Source organism: Merops nubicus, unplaced genomic scaffold (assembly GCF_000691845.1).
Source record: "Merops nubicus isolate BGI_N331 unplaced genomic scaffold, ASM69184v1 scaffold9596, whole genome shotgun sequence".
Lineage (NCBI taxonomy): Eukaryota > Metazoa > Chordata > Aves > Coraciiformes > Meropidae > Merops > Merops nubicus.
Window position 1 is genome coordinate 1 of NW_008612900.1, and position 20199 is coordinate 20199.

The 20199-nt window shown below is 42.1% G+C and overlaps 2 protein-coding genes across 3 annotated transcripts; one reads left to right on the forward strand and one right to left on the reverse strand.

The window, feature by feature from the left end:
- Positions 1–1025: 1025 nt before the first annotated feature.
- Positions 1026–7034, forward strand: LOC103774307 (chromosome unknown open reading frame, human C6orf62). Of its 2 annotated transcripts, none has more exons than XM_008941699.1 (5): positions 1026–1607; positions 3456–3632; positions 4194–4316; positions 5106–5240; positions 5747–7034. In XM_008941699.1, exons 1-5 carry the CDS (start codon positions 1479–1481, stop codon positions 5870–5872), a joined length of 690 nt encoding a protein of 229 aa, XP_008939947.1. In that variant the 5' UTR covers positions 1026–1478; the 3' UTR covers positions 5873–7034. The 2 variants fall into 2 exon arrangements, with proteins under 2 accessions (XP_008939947.1, XP_008939948.1); XM_008941700.1 differs by having other exon boundaries at positions 1446–1607; positions 3459–3632.
- Positions 7035–14239: 7205 nt separating this feature from the next.
- On the reverse strand, positions 14240–16720 carry ACOT13 (acyl-CoA thioesterase 13; the record flags this gene model as incomplete). The annotated part of the gene is made up of 2 exons (XM_008941701.1): positions 14240–14575; positions 16475–16720. Coding segments are annotated over 2 exons (403 nt in total), but the record flags the coding sequence as incomplete, so codon positions are not given.
- Positions 16721–20199: the final 3479 nt, after the last annotated feature.

Consider the following 20199-nt stretch of genomic DNA (forward strand, 5'->3'; position numbering starts at 1 on the left):
CGTGTTAGCTTTTGTTTTTCATTTTTTTTTGTCTAGAGAGGAGGGGGGATTATTTCTTCCCCTCTTCTTAACTTGGTCCGACGAATTTGCTAACCTAAAAACTTTAAACCCCGACTAATCAAACACCTGGGGGGGAAAATGTCTGGAGAGAGGAAGAAAATAACCTGATATCTAGGGACTTGCTTTTAGGGGAGGGGGAGGAGGGCGTTGTAGAGGTTAAAAATTGCAACCTAGGCTTGCAATTAGAAAAAAATCTCGCAAAATTATTTTTTTTTAACACCGAAAACCTCTTTTGCGGGAAAAGCAGGAACAAAGCTCTCCATGTTTTCCAAGTCGTGACCATGAAGTGAGAGGGGGGCCAGCGTGGTGCTGTGGGTGTCCCGCTGCCCGGGCACGGCCGCCCGCTGCGGGCCAGATCTGCCGTCCTGCGTAGGGAGGGGCCCGAGGAGAAGCGCCGAGCGTTGGCCATGCACAGCCTGGGCTGACTGTGCTCGCTGTGGAGCCTGCAGCGGCGGAGAGAGGAGGATCCCCGGGGGATCAGCAGCCCAGGGAGGGTCTGAGGTCTTGGGGGATGTAGGGGTCTCCCACTGGGAAGCAGCCGGGGTTTGGGGCACTGATTCGGGTTTTAGTCTCTAGGTGAGATAATTCTGTCCCTTGAACCCCTGCCCGCCCCTCGTCGATGGCCATCATGATCCCTCTTCTCTTTGGCAGCGGTAGCCTCAGGGCAATGATGTGCCTGATGATGAGTAGAATGAGGTTAGAAATGACTCCGCTGTTTTTTCTCTTCGCTCCCCTGCAAACCAGCACTGTGTTGTCTGTGGTCGATTTTGTTGTTGTTGGCAGAGAAATGTCATACCTCCCAGGATGTGCACCCCTCCTTTGCACCCTTTTCTCTGCTGTCCACCAAGTGTAATAGTTCTAAAGGAAAAAAACAGTCGGGCAACATAGCAATAGTGGAAAGCTGAGAATAATAATCAGTAGAGTCATGAATCTGGCTGGGGTAAAACGCAGTTTGTAATTTCAGCTTCTTTTTTTTTTTTTTGTAAGCAGAGCAAAAGTACCCCCCCATGGATTGGGTTTGTGCCAGTTGCTTTTTATTGTACACATAAATTGTGATAAGATTTGTTTCTGGTTCTGTTTTTCTTTTTTTTTTTTTTTTTTATTTCATTCTTACCCAATTATTCCTGCGGCTAACCTGTTCAAATTTTTGTCTTCAAATTTTTTTTTTCTTGGTTTATTGTAAAACTTATTGTCTAGCTATGGCTGGACAACTACTTAGTTTGTTTCTCGACCCCTCTGATATGACATTCTCATAAAATACTGCTTGAGGTGTGGTTTTGGGTTACATTAGCGTTTTATCTGTTCAGTCGTATTAGCAGGAATAAAACGACTTGTTTCTGTTGTACTTGAGTCTTACGAAAAGGTGCCCATAGTTTAGCGACAGTTTCCAAAGGCTTTAGTACCACCTGTATTACAAAATGGGGGACCCAAACTCCCGGAAGAAACAAGCTCTGAACAGACTTCGTGCTCAGCTTAGAAAGAAAAAAGAATCTTTAGCTGACCAGTTTGACTTCAAGATGTACATTGCCTTTGTGTTCAAAGACAAGGTAACTCGGTTTTAACGCTTCTCTCTCACTCTGTTGTCTGTTGTGGTGTGTGTTAGCTACACTGTGCAAGGTTCTGCTGCCTGGTTGCATCTTATAGTTTATCCTTTAACAGACTCCATTGGCCTTTTAACTTTTTTTTTTAAATTGCTATAATATTTACATAGTTTTGTTTGCCCTTGTGTCTCTTCACATCTGTAGTTTTGTAGTGCAGAGGGTGCCGGTGCCTCATTAAGTGATTACTTGCTCTCTTCTGTATTAGGTAAATATTTTTTGAATACTGTAATTCGTTAAGCCTAACTGGGGTCAGAATCGCATAAGTGTTGTCTGTGAACAGTTGAGTTGGAAAGGGAGACCAGGGAGGAGCGGTTGCAGAAGTTCCTGTGTTTATCTGCTCACGGCAGAAGGGAAGAGCTGGCAGCTGAAGGGAGGGGTTGCAAAACGCAGCACTGAGATGGCCCGAGCACAGAGGCACAGGTGAAGCTGCTGCTACCGTTTTGAAAGGGAGCAGAAAGGGGAAGTCCTCATTTGCTGGGCTGCCTTGTCTGGGCTGACCTGGGGAGCCTCGTGCTATTTCTAGAGCTGACTACAGACCTAGAACTGTAGGGTAGTTTCTGTCCACAGAGATTGAAGAAAAGGAGGTGCTTATGGTAAGGGAATATGCTGACCAAATGAGGAAGTGAAGACAAGCAAATGGCAGTAGAGTACATAACGCAGGAAACACGTGTCAGTGAGCACTGATGTTGCTTAATCCCCTCAAATTTATAGGTTTTGGATTAGCTTTAACAGTTGTGTGTTTTTTTTAAATTAAGGCTCTTGTTCTTTTAATTTTTTTAATTGAAAAGTTTCCTTTAAAATTCCTATGTTCAGTTTGGTTTTGCTCATCAATTCTAGTGCAAACAGGTGGATACAGTGGGATGAAATTTCTTGGCACTCTCTCATAGTAATAAAGATAAGTCTAGATGTTTAACCAGTGATAACAATTAGATTTTCTCAAATAATATGACTTTAGTGGGTTTAGTTAGAGCATTGATGCTACTTTCTGTTTGCTTTATAGAAATCACTTGGAAATGCCCATTCTAAATCCTATAAAAATTGGCTTATATCACAGTGAACTGAAGATGTACATCCAGTACCAGTTTGCTCAGAGTAGGAGCTTAGCTCAGCCTTGCTTGGTCAGCAGTTCGTTACCTGTTAGGTATGTTCTGGCTGAGTGTGAGGAGGCTTATTTGATAAAATCTGTGTTGTCTGTCCTGTAGTTCTTTAACTAGGTCAAGACTTCTCATGAGCTGTAAGAAAATTGCTGGAAGCAGATGTACAGCTTTAAGCAGTTTTACATAGAGCAAAAACTGTTCTTTCAAACTGTCCATAACATTTTTGGTGTTGCTTGAGAGAGATTGAAAGATTTGTAGTTAGTAGGAACCGAAAGAGTTCACTTTTTGTAAAAGGCCACCTTTAAAGTATTGCAAAGTGGAGATAAGGAAGTGTTGACTTGCAGAGAGCTCTTGGTCAGCCCAAAGTCATGCATTCTATGTGATAAAAGGGCAGTTCTGTTAATGTTTAGATACAGCTTTAATACTTGCAAGATTGGCACATAAATCTGTATTTTGGAGACTACACAAACCTGTTAAACTTCTTTTAATAAAGTTGTTGGACTAATTCTGTTTCATTTATAAAATTGTGCATGTAAATTTTAGTGTGGTTTGTGTCAGTCGTAGTTTGTGATATGCATTTCATATATGAATGCTGACAGAAAATCAGTAATTCTGAAATAAACTGTTACTCATAACTGCCTAGAAAGGATTCTGATCTTAATGTAACCTGTGGGGCTTTGTTTTATGTTTTTTTTAGAAGAAAAAGTCAGCGCTTTTTGAAGTGTCTGAAGTGATACCAGTCATGACCAATAATTATGAAGAAAATATCCTGAAAGGTGTGCGGGATTCCAGCTATTCTTTGGAGAGTTCCTTGGAGCTTCTGCAGAAGGATGTTGTACAGCTCCACGCACCCCGCTACCAGTCTATGCGCAGGGTAAAGTTCCTCTTTACGCTTGCTGAGTTCGGATGCTTTTCTTTGTGGATCTTAAGGCTAATCCTGATAGGGTGTTTTTTTTCCTCAATTCTTCTGCTGCTCATGGGTTCTGAGGGTATGTGTTCATGGGCTCTAGTTTGAAGGGTCGCAGGAGTTGCAGTCTGAAATTCTGTTTAAATATGTGGTGCTCAAGCTTTTCCTTTCATCTGTCTCTCAAAATTGCCTTGGGAATGAAGACTTCTTGGTGTCCTTGCCCTTTAGTAGTCATATATTCTTGCAGCAGCTTCTGCTGTACTGCTAAGTCATTTTGCTTTATGAACATGGGAAGATAGATGGTCTTTGCTAATCTTTTCTAAAAGTTGGGATGTGTATTAACTGGATACTGACATTAAAACTCTAACAAAAGGGAGACTTTACTTGTGCTCTGAGCAGTGCAAGTGGAAAACTGCACAAATAGAGTAGTAAGCACCAGCTGTAACTCACGTGCCTGTGTAGATGAGTTGCTTGTCTGCATCTTTGACCAGTGGAGGCAATGTAAGTAGAGACCTTTATTACCTGCAGGATGTGATCGGCTGTACCCAGGAGATGGACTTCATTCTTTGGCCTCGTAATGATATTGAGAAGATAGTCTGTCTCCTGTTTTCTCGATGGAAGGGATCTGATGAACCCTTTAGGCCTGTTCAGGTACTTGTTTTTCCTTAACTTCAAAAGTGCTATCTCTTCTTAACCCAGGAGTTGAAGTATGTGGCTTCTGTGAATGTTGGTATACTGTTAGTATACTGTCTGGTTTTAGTGTTAAAGCAGTTGCTTTGAATGCCAAATTCTGCTTCTTATGTTTATGCACCATTACAAAAATTCCACATGGTAAGCATATATGTGTAAATACCTGTGTCATGTTAGTGTTTGTGTTAGAAGTGGAGTAGATGTGGCTCTCCATGCAGTTCCATCTTTGCCTAAATGTGACAGTGCAGTTGTGGTTCTGTGAGTGTCCAACATTGCTGTATTTTGTTAAATGAAAGAGGTTCTGAGATAGGTGAAATTTTTGCATTATAATTTTACTCTGAAGTAAATTTCAATTTAATACTATTTTTCAGCAGCCAGCTTTAGCTGTTTACATGCATATTTTTGAACAGTGTTATGTATATTTGCTGTGGTGGTTCTGCAATAATAGTAAGTAAAGAAGAAATGTGCTGTGTTGTTGATGGACAGGGATATTCTGCCACAACCAGCTAAATCTGGTTTTAGCTGAGCAGTTAAAGTTGAACCTTTAGAATTGTAAAGAATTCTCTAGTTCCGTGACATTTAATTTGTGCCAAGACTCAAATATGTCATGGCCTACAGTTCCTGCTTTCCATAGATGAGAAAAGGAAAGAGACAAAAGTGGTTGTAAAGCCCCAGGTTGAAGGAAACTAATTGGCTGAAAGTGAGCTTTAGCTGAATAAAAACGTTACTCCCCTCTCTCACACAATGCAGGCCAAGTTTGAATTTCATCACGGTGACTATGAAAAACAGTTTCTGCATGTTCTGAGCCGAAAGGACAAGACTGGAATTGTTGTCAACAACCCTAACCAGTCAGTGTTTCTCTTCATTGACAGACAGCACTTGCAGGTAAGCTTATTTCATCCCTCTTTTAGCAAGTGTGTTTTAAGCATAAAATGCCTTTTCTTAGGGACATCAGTGATTCACTACAAAGTACTCAAGTAGAAAAATAGATCATGCCTTTGAGCCTGCATTTCAGCAGTTTCAGAGGAACTCAGGCTATAAATAGGATTCAGATGTGCAGAAAAGTAGCTATGGGCCACAGATGTGTTCACTGATAATGTAATGGGTTTGTATTAAAAAATTGAGTTCTAAAGGACATAAGTGTTTTGGAAAAATGAAAACTTTGGCTTAATTTGGGTGATACTACAGAATAGAGAAAATATTCTAGGCATGAGAGGTTGCAGATGAGTTTTGAGTTCAGGTTGTTTATATGGACGCAGTAGTCTGTGTTCAGATACCTATGTTCCTCCACAGCTAGCAGCAAGCTAATATTTGGGCTGGGTCTGCCTATTAGTCTTGAGTTAACTTTCATGTTTAATAGCTTTTCCTTGGATTTTTTTTTTTTACTCTAGACTCCAAAAAACAAAGCTACAATCTTCAAGTTATGCAGCATCTGCCTGTACCTGCCACAGGAGCAGCTCACTCACTGGGCGGTTGGTACCGTAGAGGATCACCTCCGTCCTTACATGCCAGAGTAAGGCACTGGCCAGCAAAATGGGGAAGATCACAGAATGCAGCAGTGGATTTTCACTTTCCTCACCACTTTATTCTTTCAGAATTTAGAAGAAAAATGGACTCATGTTCAGAACACTATACATTGTGAAACTTGATCATCCTGGATTTTTTTTATCATTTGTATCTCAGAACTTTACAATTTTTTTTAGATGTTTTCTGCATGGACCTTGTGAAAGAGAGGATGCTCTGCACGCTTCTGCACTGCATCAGCATCTTACTAAAATGTGAAATGAAGGGACTGTACACTGAAACAAACGTATCCGAAGGCACAAGGTGACCATTTGTGGTGGTGTTCCCATTTGTGCTGGTCATGCCCCCTAACATCCACAATGTTAACCATCAGTATTTGGAGGGTGAGAAGTGAATGTAACGGGTATAAAAGCCTTATAGCTTTGCTGTTAATGATTGTATCAAAAAGCACTATCACTCGTTTTAATGAACAGAAAAGTGGCTATTACAATAGGAGGTAAATGTGGGGAAGAAATCTTTCTTTAAAAAGAAGGCATCTCATTTAATGTCTAGGCATTTTGTTTGCCGCTTTTATTTTGCTGCGCCATGTCTGAGTTTACTGGCACTTTGATTTTGGATCTCTTTCCCCAAGTTGCTGTGTAGCTGTATGAAAGTATTCTTTTGAGTTGGATGCATTTATACAGATGAGGCAGACCTGGAGTCTGAAGTTGCTAAAGCAGCTAAAACTAAAGTAAAATAATAGCTGCAGAAACAATGTGGGTAGAGGATTATTTTTTCTTGAGAGTTGAGACTTGTAAACTTGCAGGTGAACTGTGCAGGAAATACTGGTTTCTAAAACATTTCTTATGGAAAACCCACTGAGGTTTTTTTTTTTTTCTTTTGGAATAGACATTATAAAACAATGTAAAATAGTGTTTGGAGTGTCAAAAGTTGGTTCTGATGGAACATTTTAAGATTGTGCAATGATAAAAGGAAGACTACTGTATAGTTTTGATGACAGAAGGCTCTGCTTAAGGGTTGAGTACTTTACTGGAGTAAAACTACATAAGCCTGCTCCCTTTGGATAAAACTAGTGCTTACCTGTTTAAAACTTGTATTTAGCTTTTGTTTGGAATTGGAAAAAATTGGAACTTAAATAAATTAGGTGAAAGATGACTGGTTTATGTATGAAAATCCTGCTTGATTTTAATAGACTTACATCCTGACAGCATCATCCGTTACAAACACAGAAAATGTACAGCCTATGAAATGGTTTTAGGAGTAACAAAGGTCAGTGGCAAAGGTGTTACTTAGGTATGTGGGCAGTGTGGTTGTTCTGAAAAGTAGCTGTCAGAAATAACTCAGTCATTGGCACACTGTTGTATTGGTACGTGGATATTTTTAGTTCTTTTGTCATAAGGTCCTTCAGGTTTAACTGGAGCACACGAGAGAAACACAACCTGAAAGCTGAAACTTCACATTAATAAGTGCCTGAAGTTACAAAGAAATATCTTGAAAATGCTGCTCTACTGAATGCTAAGATTTTCTATATATTTAGTAACAATCATACCTGCTAATAGTACCTAAAGTTTCCCAGCTTTAAGCACCTCTTCTTTAAATGGCCTGCAAGACATAATGCTAAGTGTCCATGTGAAGCTTGAGGCAGATTTTGCTGTAGGGTCTTGAACATTCAACTTTCACGAGTTTGGATTTTGCTTCCTAAGTGCAGTCCCTTTTTCTTCTTAATTTGTCAGCAGTGCTAATATGGCCATGGTTCATCTTGCTTAGCAAAGGAAATGACTTATTCTTGCATTAGGAATTTTGTTTTTTCTTCATTCTGGTTTCTCTTAGAAGAAACCTCACCATTCGTGACTGTGTAAACCTAATTGCTTTGTTCAGTGGAGCTGTTAGTAGATTAAAAAAAGGCTTTTCAGTAAGAGCAGAATTTTGGTTGCTACCTGCTGTCTGCTGCTCGTATGTCTCCTTTGGATGTGCTCATACCTAAGAGCTGAAGTGCACTCAGCATCTCACCTGAACGTGGGAGTTTTACCAGGCTGTTGCTGGAGGATTTCTCATGTGAACTTGTCAAGTGCCAACAGAGCTGGGATAAACGTGGAGGCAGCAAAATGAAGTAGACAGAGACCTGTTAAACCTCTTGCATCTAAATGAAGTGTCTGGTGAAGGGAAGCAGCTGTTGGGTGCCTCCTGGCTGACAAGGAGAAACTTCTTAAATGTCATGGCCTGTATGTGGCTGCATAGTTTCCCTTCACTCTTCCAAGCTTCTTCAGCTGCACAAGTTACCAAAAATAAGGGAAGTTGGACAGAGCTGCTTGGACAAGCGTTGCCCAAATGTGGTAGGCCTGGAGCTGGTCTGCAGCTGATGTGCTTTGTCACCTCTGTCTCGAAGCCTAAAGTGCTTCTTGAAAGCTATTCTGTCACACTAAAATTTCTGTTAAATGATACATCAGGTACTAAAAACGCCTTGGGATTACTCAGTGTTTCTCTTAAAAATATAATTAGTTACTCAAACTAGAACTACTGTTTGATCATTGAAAGCTTTAGCTCAAAGTGCTGATCTGTTGCTACAAGTTGATGTTTTTTTTTTTATCTTCAAAATGTTAAGCCTGTTAGAAACAGAGCTGGTAATCTTACAAAGACAGTAATTTTGCCAGTTTCAATTTTCCAGACTATTTAAAAAACGAAATCTGTGAAAGAATTGCATCTGTCCTTACAAAAGACAAAACAAGCAGAGGCTCAGTCCTTGCCACAGGTAGGTGCTCTGGTCCTTGCGGACAGCCATGTCTTTTTGTTGACACATCAAGATGTAAAGTATTAGTTTTAGAATTGCTGGAAAATCTGATATGAGTGCTGTAAGCTCCTGCTGCTTTTAGATATTCCTGGCTCGTGAGCTGGCAGGTGTCCTCCCTGCTGTGCCTGGTTTCCTGCTGGGAGGACACTCTGTTGTCCTGCCCTTGCTGTGTGCCCAGTCACAGGGTTGCTGACTGAGTGAACACCACCTCATGGTCATCATCTCTGGAGGCTGAGCAGAGAGAACAGTGACTTCAGGGCTTTTTGCTCCTTAACTCTGCAATTATTCTAATGGACTGTTGCAGACTTCATTTCAGATTATATTAAGGTTCCTGCCACTAGCATGATAGTTGCAATCTGGTAATTTTTGACTTTAATGTTTACATCTGTTAGGCAGAGATGTGGTGGGAATTTTCTTGCTATTTTTTTTCTATCAGCCTGGAGAAGCTTCTCCCATTTTTAGTTTTGAATTTATTGCAGCAGAAAATTCAGCAGCTGTGTAAGCCTGAAGATGCTGGAACAGCTTTCTGGAGTGAAGTCATGTGGTAAAACGTAGTAGTGTTTTACAAAGAGGGGAAGGACGTTGAATGTGGATGTTTGAGGCATGATACTAGCTTGAGTGGTGGTGATTCCACAATGCTTGCACAGTTTCTCGTGTTAGTAATCTGTATGTATAAACCACTCTTGCCCAACCGTAAGGCCAATGCTATTACTTGTCCCCTAGTGTCACTAGCACACACAGGGCATTTCTGTGTGTAGGCTTGGCCTTCATTTGCACCTGTACTGCTTGACACCACGCTGTTATGTGCAAGGCCTTGGCTTGCAGGTGTCTTCTGTACGTGCTAAAAAAGCAGGACTGAGGTAAAAGGTTCAGGGTCTCTAGTCTACAGCAGGACTGGAAGTTCCCTCAGCTCCTTCCCTGCTGGCTGCTTTATAGTAGTTCAGTGTTTAAATCTTCCGTGTTGTGTTATTGAGGTCCCCCTGAACTGTCTGCTGTGAGGAGCAGGCGAGAGGGAAGCTCAGTTCCTCCTGCAGTGGTAGGTACTATGTTCTGAGGGCAGCACCACAGCTGGGAGTTCTGTCCTGAGTTCAGTCAGCTGGGTGGAGCTGTCACCTCTGCAGGTTCACTGAAGCAAGTTGAGTGACAGGCAAGTGCAATTTCTCTTCTGCATGGCTGAAATGCTCTTTCAGGCTGAAGATCTCTGTGACCTAGTTCTGCTTGGAAAGGGTTTACATATGGAAAGGTTTGAGCTGAGCACAACTACTGTATGCTAGAGCAGCCTCTCTACAAGCTGTTTTTTCTGGACTCTTGAAATCTATTCAAGCAGCTGCTGTTTTGGAAGCAAGAGAAATCAAAGGTCTAGAGTTTTACTACAATGGTATAGCCCCAGGTACTGTTTCGGTGAAAAAATAAGGTTGGTTTGTAGTGTGTTTGTTTTGTTGTTTTTTTCCAGCCAGTGTGTCTTGTTTGATTAGAGCTTGTAGGTAATTTGGTGTGTTAGAGGCAAGACCCGCACGTGGTGCAGTGTCCCACAGCCATGGCAGCCTGGGACAGGGGATGTGCTAGCAGCAGTCCTGCAGCGAGCGTATCACAGAACCACAAAGGTAATCATGACCATCATGTTGTCTCTCAGATCTCCAAGTAGCAAAATAGGAACCGAAGTGCTTCTTTTCTTCATTCCCATGGACAGTGAGGTGAGGGAGAGCTGTTGGCATTTCTTTGTACTGGCTAAAAGGTTTCTGCAGATAGGGAACCCTAAAATGGTTAGTGATAAAACACAGATCGAAATTCTTTTCTACAACCTGGCAGTGGCTTGGAGCCTCCCAATGAACCTGAACATAGTTGAACTGCTGTTTGGAACAGTTACTTAACAGCCGAATTCTCCATACCCCCCATCCCCTTTAGGTGGGAACACTTGCCAATTTGGGAAGTGTAAACCAGCTATCTTGTAATTAGGTTGGGGGAGTAATAACTCAGCTATGAGACCCCTGCAACCCATGGCTCAACCTGAAAGACCAACAAGGAATCCTCGTAGTTCTAATGCCTGTCGCAGCAGTGACCTTTTTCCTTGCTCTCTCTAGTTTATCATTGACACATTTCTTCTTCCTGTGAGCTGGAATCCTTAATGACTAAACCCTTCCTCACAGCACCTTCATCAGTAGTTGCCCTGACTGGTGTCTGGACTCCTGGGTTTCAATGCCCATGGGGACAATTGCTCGTTGTTTTCTGAAGGGACCTGTGACACGTGGTTCTGCCACGGTGCGAGGGCCTGGGTGTCCCTCAGAATGCAGCTGCACTGGTGGAGTCCAGCGTGACGCTCTTGGCTGACCAATCTATTGCATGAAGTGAGAAGCTGCAGTTACTTCCACTGATAGAGACAAACTGTTCCATGTGTCACATACCCCTGTGAGAAGTGGGGCCCTGCATGAGGAGAGACCACTAGACACCAAGAAGTACGGTGTAGGTGTTTTGGTATGTTTAAATAACAAAGAAGAGAAAAAAAACAACACCTCGAACAGCACGACATGGGAGGGATGGTCCCACTTGGCAGCTGTAAAATATGGAGCTTCCAGATCTCATCAAGTCACTTTATTTGCTTGCTTGTAGGGGAATTATGCCTAAATCTGCAGTGATGGAAGGAGGTCAACCCCACAGGAGATCTGTCTGTTCTGATGCCAAGGTGGGACCATGCACTATTTGTATTTATTTTATAATCTTTCTCATTACTTCCTTGGAGGCTTAGCTAAAGTAACACTTGGATTTTTCAACATGTAGTTTAGGGTGAAATCAGTAAAGAGCATCTCCAAATATTTAAACCTGGTATTTGACAGTTTACTCTGAAAGCTATGCAAGCTCAATGGTGACAATTCCTTCTAAGGTCATCTCCAAATCTTTAAGTTGTGAAATAAATTGAGGTCAACGTGCTGCTGCTGGTGGAGGGATAACTGATGAGATTGTCTAAAAATAATCAGTTTAATGAACTGCTTCTAAAATAACTGGCCTGCATATTAAAAATATCCCTTTTTCTTACTAATTAGGCAGCACTGAAATTCACTGTGTTGAATAGTCTGTTATAAGGGAGAAGAGAATTCCCTTGTTACTTCAGGAAGGGTTTGGTTTTTTTACCTGTTTCCCCCTCATTCTGCAACAGCCCTTGCCAGGCTTGAACAGGAACAGGAGGAGGAAACTTTTGTTTCCATGTTGGGATTTGCCACTTTTCATTTGCCTGGATCCTTTCCAATAGTAATTATGTAGATATGATGAATGCCATGTGATAGAATGAGACCACTTAACTACAGCAGGTTCCCGAGGCAGGCAGCTTTGACTGAGGGAAGTCAGGCTAAGCTGCAGTGGGACAGTCACACAAGGACAGAGTTGCCCCAGCACACAGAACTGAGAGTGTTCGGAATCTTTTAGCACTTTCTGAATTTGGCTCCTCCTTCATTCTCACCCTCTGGCTTTTATTTCAGATAACAGTTAATCACTCATGTTACAGTGGGGGGGGTTTGGGTTGGGTTTATAGAAGATGGGGGAACAGTTTGAATCTTCACTTCTATTCCCTTGCACTGTACTATGTGGGTCACCTGTGGAAGAAAAGTGGTAAGCTTGAGAAAAAACGTGGTTGGAGATGCCAGACCATGTTAATAGGAAGACAACCAGAACAGCAATTGCCAAACCCCCTAGGTATGTCTGCATGCTGTTATGAGTCCCCTCTCTCTGCTTGTCCTAGTAACTGTAGAGGAGCTGGAGGTGCTCAAGACTCATAGCTGAGTCCAGGCAGGAAGATGTAAAGTGAGAAACAGTTGAATACAGTGAAGCATAAAGTTCTGCTGAGCAGAGGTTGCTCCTGTAGTATCTTCTCAGAAATGCTTTAGCAAAGCATTGTGTTGCTGTAAATGGGATTCAGGGATGATTCTGAGCATGAGTGCAAGTACTGGGGAGAACAGTTACAGATGTACTGCTGAAGAGAGGATGCTGCTACTGAAAGTTCAACTAGCCACAGGCACATAAGCCATGTATGCTTCTGAGAGAGCCTCAGAGAAAAAACTTTTGTTGAGAATGTACCAGAATCAACTGTTCTGACCTTGCAGCAAAAATACATGCTGATAGTCAGCCTGCTGTAGGTACTTTTGTAGAGAATTTCCATTCACTTGTTCGAGAGTCATTTTGGAAAGGTTGCTGGTATTTACTAAACTTCTTCCCATTGAAAATCAATCTGCATCCACAGGTCACTTAACTAATTGGAAGTTATTTCCTTAGCCTTAGGAATGCACAAAGAGAAGGCCTAACTGCACATTTAATAACAAAATTCAAATAACTGAAAACTGTGAGTCGACTTCCGAGACAAAAAGAATTGTGTGCACTTTACTAGTGTAGCCTTGTACAACTCCCTGAAAGGATGCTGTAGCGAGCTGGGGGTTGGTCTGCTCTCCCAGGTAACAAGCAACAGAAGAGGAAGTGGCCTCAAGTGACACCAGGAGAGGCTTACGTTGGATATTAGGAAAAATTTCTTCACTGAAAGGGTTGTCAAGCACTGGAACAGGCTGCCCAGCATAGTGGTGGACACACCATCCTTGGAGGTATTTAAAATCCCTGTAGATGTGCTGAGGGACGTGGTTTAGTGGTGACCTGGCAGTGCTGAGCTAATGGTTGAACTTGATGTTAAATGTATTTTCTAACCTCAATGATTCTATAATTAACTTTTTCAAATCTCCCACTAGAGAATAAAAACGAAGACCACAGTTTATGCAAGCCTGCACAGCATACACAGCATTGCTGTTTCCGTTGCAGTGTGGTAACCTTGTCTTTGTCATCTGCCTGAAGAAAGCAGTTAAACCTGTCCACAGCAGCACGAGGAGACAAGTCTGCAGCTCAAGGACAGCAGCTTAACTCTACTATGTCCAGCCCAAGTCATACATCTACAGCCTTCGCCTGATAAAAAGGTCACCACATTCCTTTTGATAAATCTCTAGCTCTCAGCTGATGGTTTTTAAACAAATAGAGCCAGAACTTCAGGCAGGTAGAAGTGAAAAGCCCTGGTGAGGTAACTGCTTTTCCACACTTACTCATCACATGGAGATGATGATGAGATCTTGGGTGAATTTGTGTTTAAAGGTTCCACCACAGCCTCTCTCAACCACTCCATGCTGGCAAGCTTTTACTCAGTGCAAAGAGATTACAAAACTACTCCATGATCTTTAAAAAGGTAATTTCAGAAAGCTTTATTGAATACTTGTGGATTTGTTACAGCATCAGTAAATTATGTCCTGGATTAGCCTGCTTTACACTTTCAAACCAGTTTCAGACTGTTACAGGAACTCAGTGCTACTGTCTGACAGAACAGGTAGTTTAGTTGTAAGCATACACAGTGTTGTGTGACTGGGATGGGCTGGAAGACAAGGTTGTTTGTCACACAACAACAAACCAAGGAAAACTGATCTCTCAAAACACTGTCATGCTGGTAAACCATATGGCTGGTCCAAAGGCTCTTCCCTTCTGCTGTCTTGACCAGAAAAGCCGGATGCATCCCCATGCTATCACGCTTCCTCATCCCAAAACAGGCACTAATTTTAGGCTTGTAGCAATGCAGGTGCTAATTAAGAAACTTGTTCATCTATTATGGGAGTGAGACAAACTCATTTTATATAGACTATCACAATTTTGTGCAGATGGCATCTTCTTGCATAAATGAGAAAACCATTCTATATGGGGTTCTTAAGCCCAACATTATTATTTTAAAAATCTCTTATATTAATTTCCCAGATACTTTGTATGTCTACCTTGTGCAATTAATTTTCCCGTCGCCTTATTTGTTAAATCCACAGTGGCAAATGCAAGATTTCTTCCTTGCTTCAAAATCTGAGCTGTAATCAATATCTCTTCTCCAATCTTAGCAGCAGAAGTGTATCTTCAATGAAGAACAAAAGAACAGGTAAGAGGCTGTACAGAGCACAAATCCAAGAATATTCCTGCATTTTAGATTATCATGAAGGGAATTAGCAAAAGTGAGTAATAAAGACGCAACTCTCTCCAACTGCCTGCTTGCAAATCCCCATGTCTTGAGGTCCTTGGGTTCCTCCAAGTACTGCAGTAGTAATTCAGTACATGAGTTCTCTGAGAAAATGGAGGACAGAAAGAAACCCATTGGCTTGGTTCTGAGGAAAAGTCCATTTTGGAACAGAAACAATTAGGTGTTAAAGACCTCGGTTAAATGTTCAGCTCCCAAGGCCTATTCCAGCCACTGCTGGCTCCCTACAGCCTTTCTAAACTAGTCTGGCTGGTTCAGCTGCAAAATGTCTCTGCTACAAAGGCTCCAGAAGGTCATTTGTGTATGGAACCTAAGCGTAGGTTAAGTGCTTCCCATACCCTGGTCAGAGAAAAGTCATGGAAATCTGGGAGGCTTTCAGAATGTCCTAGGTCTAATGCTGTTTCCATTAGTTAGATAACTGTTTTTATTTACATGAGTAGGAGGGTGTGCTTTTAAAACAGACTCTCCAGGGAACAGGAAGAAATTCCCCAACAAAAAGCTTGGAAAGAATTAGGAGGAACTCGATCCAACCACAATGTGAGGTAAGGGAACAATATTCAAATGTTAGCACTACAGAGGAGAATGTATAACTGATGGATGTAAATCTTGCTGAGATAAATTTCATCAACCGCTCCATTTTTACATGACACCATGTCAGAAGTATGCCAGTCACACCTAGTGCTGATGTAGCACAAAGCTCTGCTAGTTGGAGGGTTTCACTCTTGTTTTACTCTCTGAGGCTGATGATGATCTTCTTGATGTTTAAAAATAAAGGTTTCTCTGTTTCTCTCTGTTCTTTCCATTCCTGAAATAGCTTCCTCCTGCCAACTTTTAATATTGTTTCCCATAACATTTTGGGAAGGTTATGCTACTCAGTCATTTTGGATCACCTCCAGATCTTCCTTAAGATTTTAGCTGTTATGTAATTGGGTAGGCATTCTCAATAGTGTAAATAATTCAGATGTGGGTTTCTTGTTATACTAATGTAGGAAAAAAGCCAACCACAGGAGAGTTTCAGGTTTTCACTTCCACTAATTTCCTAGTCATCACAGTGTAGTTGTATAAAGCTTGAATAGATGCTTCCAGTCCCACTCACCCAGTCGAGAAATCAGAAGGTGCTGGGGGAGAAAGGAGGGAACTTAGTAAAGATAGAGCTCACCCCCCCCACAAACTTTTAAATTATTTTTTTTTATATAAAGACAGTTTTGATGAGGGGTTACTTTTCCAAGATTTTTGATGCTCTGCTAGATTCCAATCAGATGTAGTTCCAATCAGTTATATCTTCATTAAAAGTAACGAACCAAAGCTGATGGGCTAAAATAGCTGATCAAAGAAGGTTTCAGAACAGTGTTTTTTTTTTTTTATGGCACTGTACTTTAAATTTGTATTACAGGAAGAGCTATTCTTAGTAAAAAACTACCTTTAAATGACCCAGAGAAAAGGAACCTTCCTTCCCTGAGAAATTCTGATTCAGTCTGTAATTCACCCTCTCTGTGACCACACAACAGGGCTAAACTGTTTCCCATTCTAACATTTTATGGACTAATACTAAAAAAGGGTTCATAGAGAGCTGCTTACACTAGGTCTTGGTGTTTGAGGGGACACTCTTAACATATCTTCACACATGAAGATAGAGGTTGGGCCAGTTTCCTAAGACTTCCCCCCTTAATGTAACAAAACCTCTGAGCTCTACAGCACAAATGATGTACAATGGAGTGAACGTCGTGTTAGGGGAAGAAAAGTTGGTGTGTCCTGGTAAACATGGTGGGTGATACCTACGTGATGTTCATGTCCACGCTGACCCCAGGCAGTGCTCTTTCTGTGTACAGCAGTGCTGTGGTTGACACCACATCCACAAGTGTGGCTGTCAGACCTCCATGTAATGTCCCACCTCTGTTGGTATGCTCCTCCTCTACTTTCATTTCACAAACGACTTTTCCAGGAGTTGCAGAAAGAAGTTTCATCTGTATAACCAAAAAAGGAATAAAAAGCTTACTGACAGTAGTACCAACACCCAATACTGCCCTGAATCGCATCAAAAGGAAATCTTGTTTAATTCCGGACTTGTGAGACAAATTAAATGATGGACAATATAGTAATTCAACTGTCACATTGGGTATTTCCCTAAATTTTGAACAGAAGATTGTTGCCTTAGGAAAAATCTGTTTTTACTGCAGATAAATATTTAAGCTGACAGCTTAATGAAACTTCTATACTTGCTGTGCTCTCAGGAACTGCTTAGGGGACAACACTCGTCTTCAGTTTCCCTTTTGCTTTCATCTGTGACTGAAAAGCCAGAACAGAGGGAACACAAAACTTCTCTTGACTCTGTGTGCTGTAGTTGTGAGGCATATTTATTAGGTCACCAAATGGAAATGAGACCAACAGTAATTCATTAATCATTGTACTGGAGCAACCTCAGTAAAAATCAGTATTTTGAAATGAGCATTGGAAATGTTAATCCTGAACTGAAATTCATATCCCTGGGTAGAAGCATCCAAGGCTGTATCACATGGCATGACAGCACCATGATTTGTGTATATGCTTTTATTCCAGCCCATAGGTGTTAAATGCAAAATTACCTCTATGGTACTGTGCTTCCACCTGGAACCAACACAAGGAGCTGGATTTTTGAGACGAAGAAGTTAATGCAATTCAGTATTTTACTATCTTTGTTTCAGGTTTCTTCAGTTAGTAGCAGTAGATGCAAAATCTGAAATATATTCAAAATCTGAAAGCAGATGCAAAACTGGTCTAAGTTCAGCATACATATTTACACCTAAATTAAGACTTTCAAGTGCCATTAGGCAGTCACAAGTGAAATGTGGGCATAATTTGTATTATAATTCCTACTAATTTTCTAATGTTTTTACAAAGTTTTTCCTGACTTATGTTTCCATACTGTATCAGCTGAGTTGACTTAAATATTTTTGCTCTTAAAAGGAATTAAGAATGAAATGTCTCCAGTTTCACTATTCCTTATTCATAATGTGGTGTAAGAGCTGTTTTAGCTAATGTCCTTTTCTGACAGGCCAAAGTTTACCCAAATTTTGCAGAGAAATGATACTAAGATAATGATGATATAGCACACAGTCCATCTGTGAATGGAAAAAGATGGAATTAAGCAGAGGGGAGGTCACTGAGGCAGTGTCCCAGTTTAGAAACAGCACCTTAATCAATGAAAATTCCAAGTCTTAAATCAGGCACGTTGCACTGACTGGAGGAAACAGCTTCTGACAGAATCTCTGGGGACTGAGGCCTGACACTGGGAGCAGATGGCTTCCACCACCGTCAGGGACTGCTCCAACCCCGCAGTGAGGCAAGGAAACCATCTGGTTTCATTTGTCACTCCTCTGATCTGGCACAAGCTGCCCGCTCTCCTTGACAAAAATAGTTCAGGACTTGAAGGCTTCCAGGACCTACACAGAGAGCTGCTGGCTTGCACTCCTCCAGCCCTGCTGTGCCTGTCCTCCTGTGTCTGTCTCAGTGAGCAGGATGCTGCCTGGGCTCCCAGCCACCACTGCGATCCAGACACCAATTCTTTGGGGAAAGGGCTTTAAAACCCACAGTCATCAACTCCTATGCAGATACCACGCTGGAATAAAAACAGAAACTAAGTCCTATGCTGGAGCTGAAAAGTTTCTGGCTAAAGTCTGTTCCCTCCAGAACAGGAAAGATCTTGAGTCGTATTTAGTTATGGTAAGAAAGGCTTCAGACATCTCCCAGAAAAACATCTGAATTCAAAGCATCTGCTAAAACTGTACTTTTATTGTTCTTATTATATCCATAGCATCATAATTCTAGGAGACTGCAGAAATAGTCTACATGTATTCCAGAGCAGGGTAGGAAGCCTGTCTCCCAAGGCTCACTTCCAGCCAGGTAACTTTATGAGCTGAAATACTGCATTTGCCCTCCATTTAGTAGGATTTTAAGGTAAAGGAGAGTGGATAGCCTGCCCTGGATTGAAAACAGTTTGTCCAGCAGTAATAAGGAAGTGATTGTACTCAGCACTGGTGAGCCCACAGCCTGAATACTGGGTTCAGTTTTGGGCACCACAGTATAAGAAGCACATTGAGGTGCTGGAGTGGGTCTGGTGAAGGGTCTGGGGAACATGTCTTATGAGTGGCTGAGGGAGCTGGGATTGTTGAGCCTGGAGAAGAGGAGGCTGAGGGGAGACCTTATCGCTCTCTACAACTACCTGAAAGGAGGCTGTAGTGAGGTGGGCGTTGGTCTCTTCTGCCAGGTTACTAGCAATAGGACGAGAGGAAATGGGCTCAAGTTGTGCCAGGAGAGGTTTCTATTGGATATTAGGAAGAATTTATTTACCGAAAGAGTGGTGAGGCATTGGAACAGGCTGCCCAGGGAGGTGGTGGAGTCCCCATCCCTGGAGGGGTTCAAAAACCACATAGATATCGTACCTGGGGACATGGGTTTAATGGTGATGGTAGTGTTGGGTAATGGTTGGACTTGATGATCCTAGATGTCTTTTCCAACCTTAATGATTCTATGATTCTAACGTCATGACATGACACAGTGACAGCAGCATTACATTAGAGCCCTACCAGCCAAACACATTTCTCATATTTGTATCTACAGGCTTTGTGTGGAAACTCTCAGAGCACTGAGGTGCTTGCACTTTTAAGTCTGCCCTCAAAGTGAGGGGTGAGATGTTATAGTGAGCAATAAGTTATTTCATAGTATCGCAATCCTGAAAGTTATGTTAGTCACAGGTACCACACAGGGAAGAATACTAGTTACTAAAATAATAGAATAACATTCAGCACAGTCCTTGTCTTCAGAGAGGTACTGTAAGGCAGTGGTAGTATGAAGAGTTACTGAATAACTCTCAGCCAGCAGGTCGAGGGAGGTTCTTGTGCCCCTCTACTCTGCCCTGGTGAGGCCACAGCTGGAGTAGTGTGTCCAGTGCTGGGCTTCCCAGTTCGACAGAGGAAACCACTGAAGAGAGTCCAGTGAAGGGGTACAAAGAGGATGAGGGGACCGGAACATCTCTTACAAGGAAAGGCTGAGAGATCTCGGGCTGTTTAGCCTGGAGAAGACTGGGAGGGGATCTTAGCAATACTCATCAATATCTAATGGGTAAGGGTCAAGAGCATGGGGCCGACCTCTTTTCAGTGGTGCTCAGTGACAGGACAAGCGGCAACAGGCACAAACTGGAACATGGGAAGCTCCATCTGAACATGAGGAAAAACTTCTTTACTTTGAGGGTCACAGAGCCCTGGAACAGGCTGCTCAGAGAGGCGGTGGAATCTCCCTCTCTGAGGGGATTCCAAACCCGCCCGGACGCCATTCTGGACAACCTGTTATAGCAGAGGGGTTGGGGTTGGATGAGATGATCTCCAGAGATCTCTTCCAGCCGCTGCCATGCAAGGATTCTGTGAATAGTAACTGTGTTTTCGTCCGCGTGTTACCATCCGTGTCACCATGTCACCGTGCCGTGCCCTCAGCCATGCCCTCAGCCATGCCCCCACGGCACCACGCCCGCC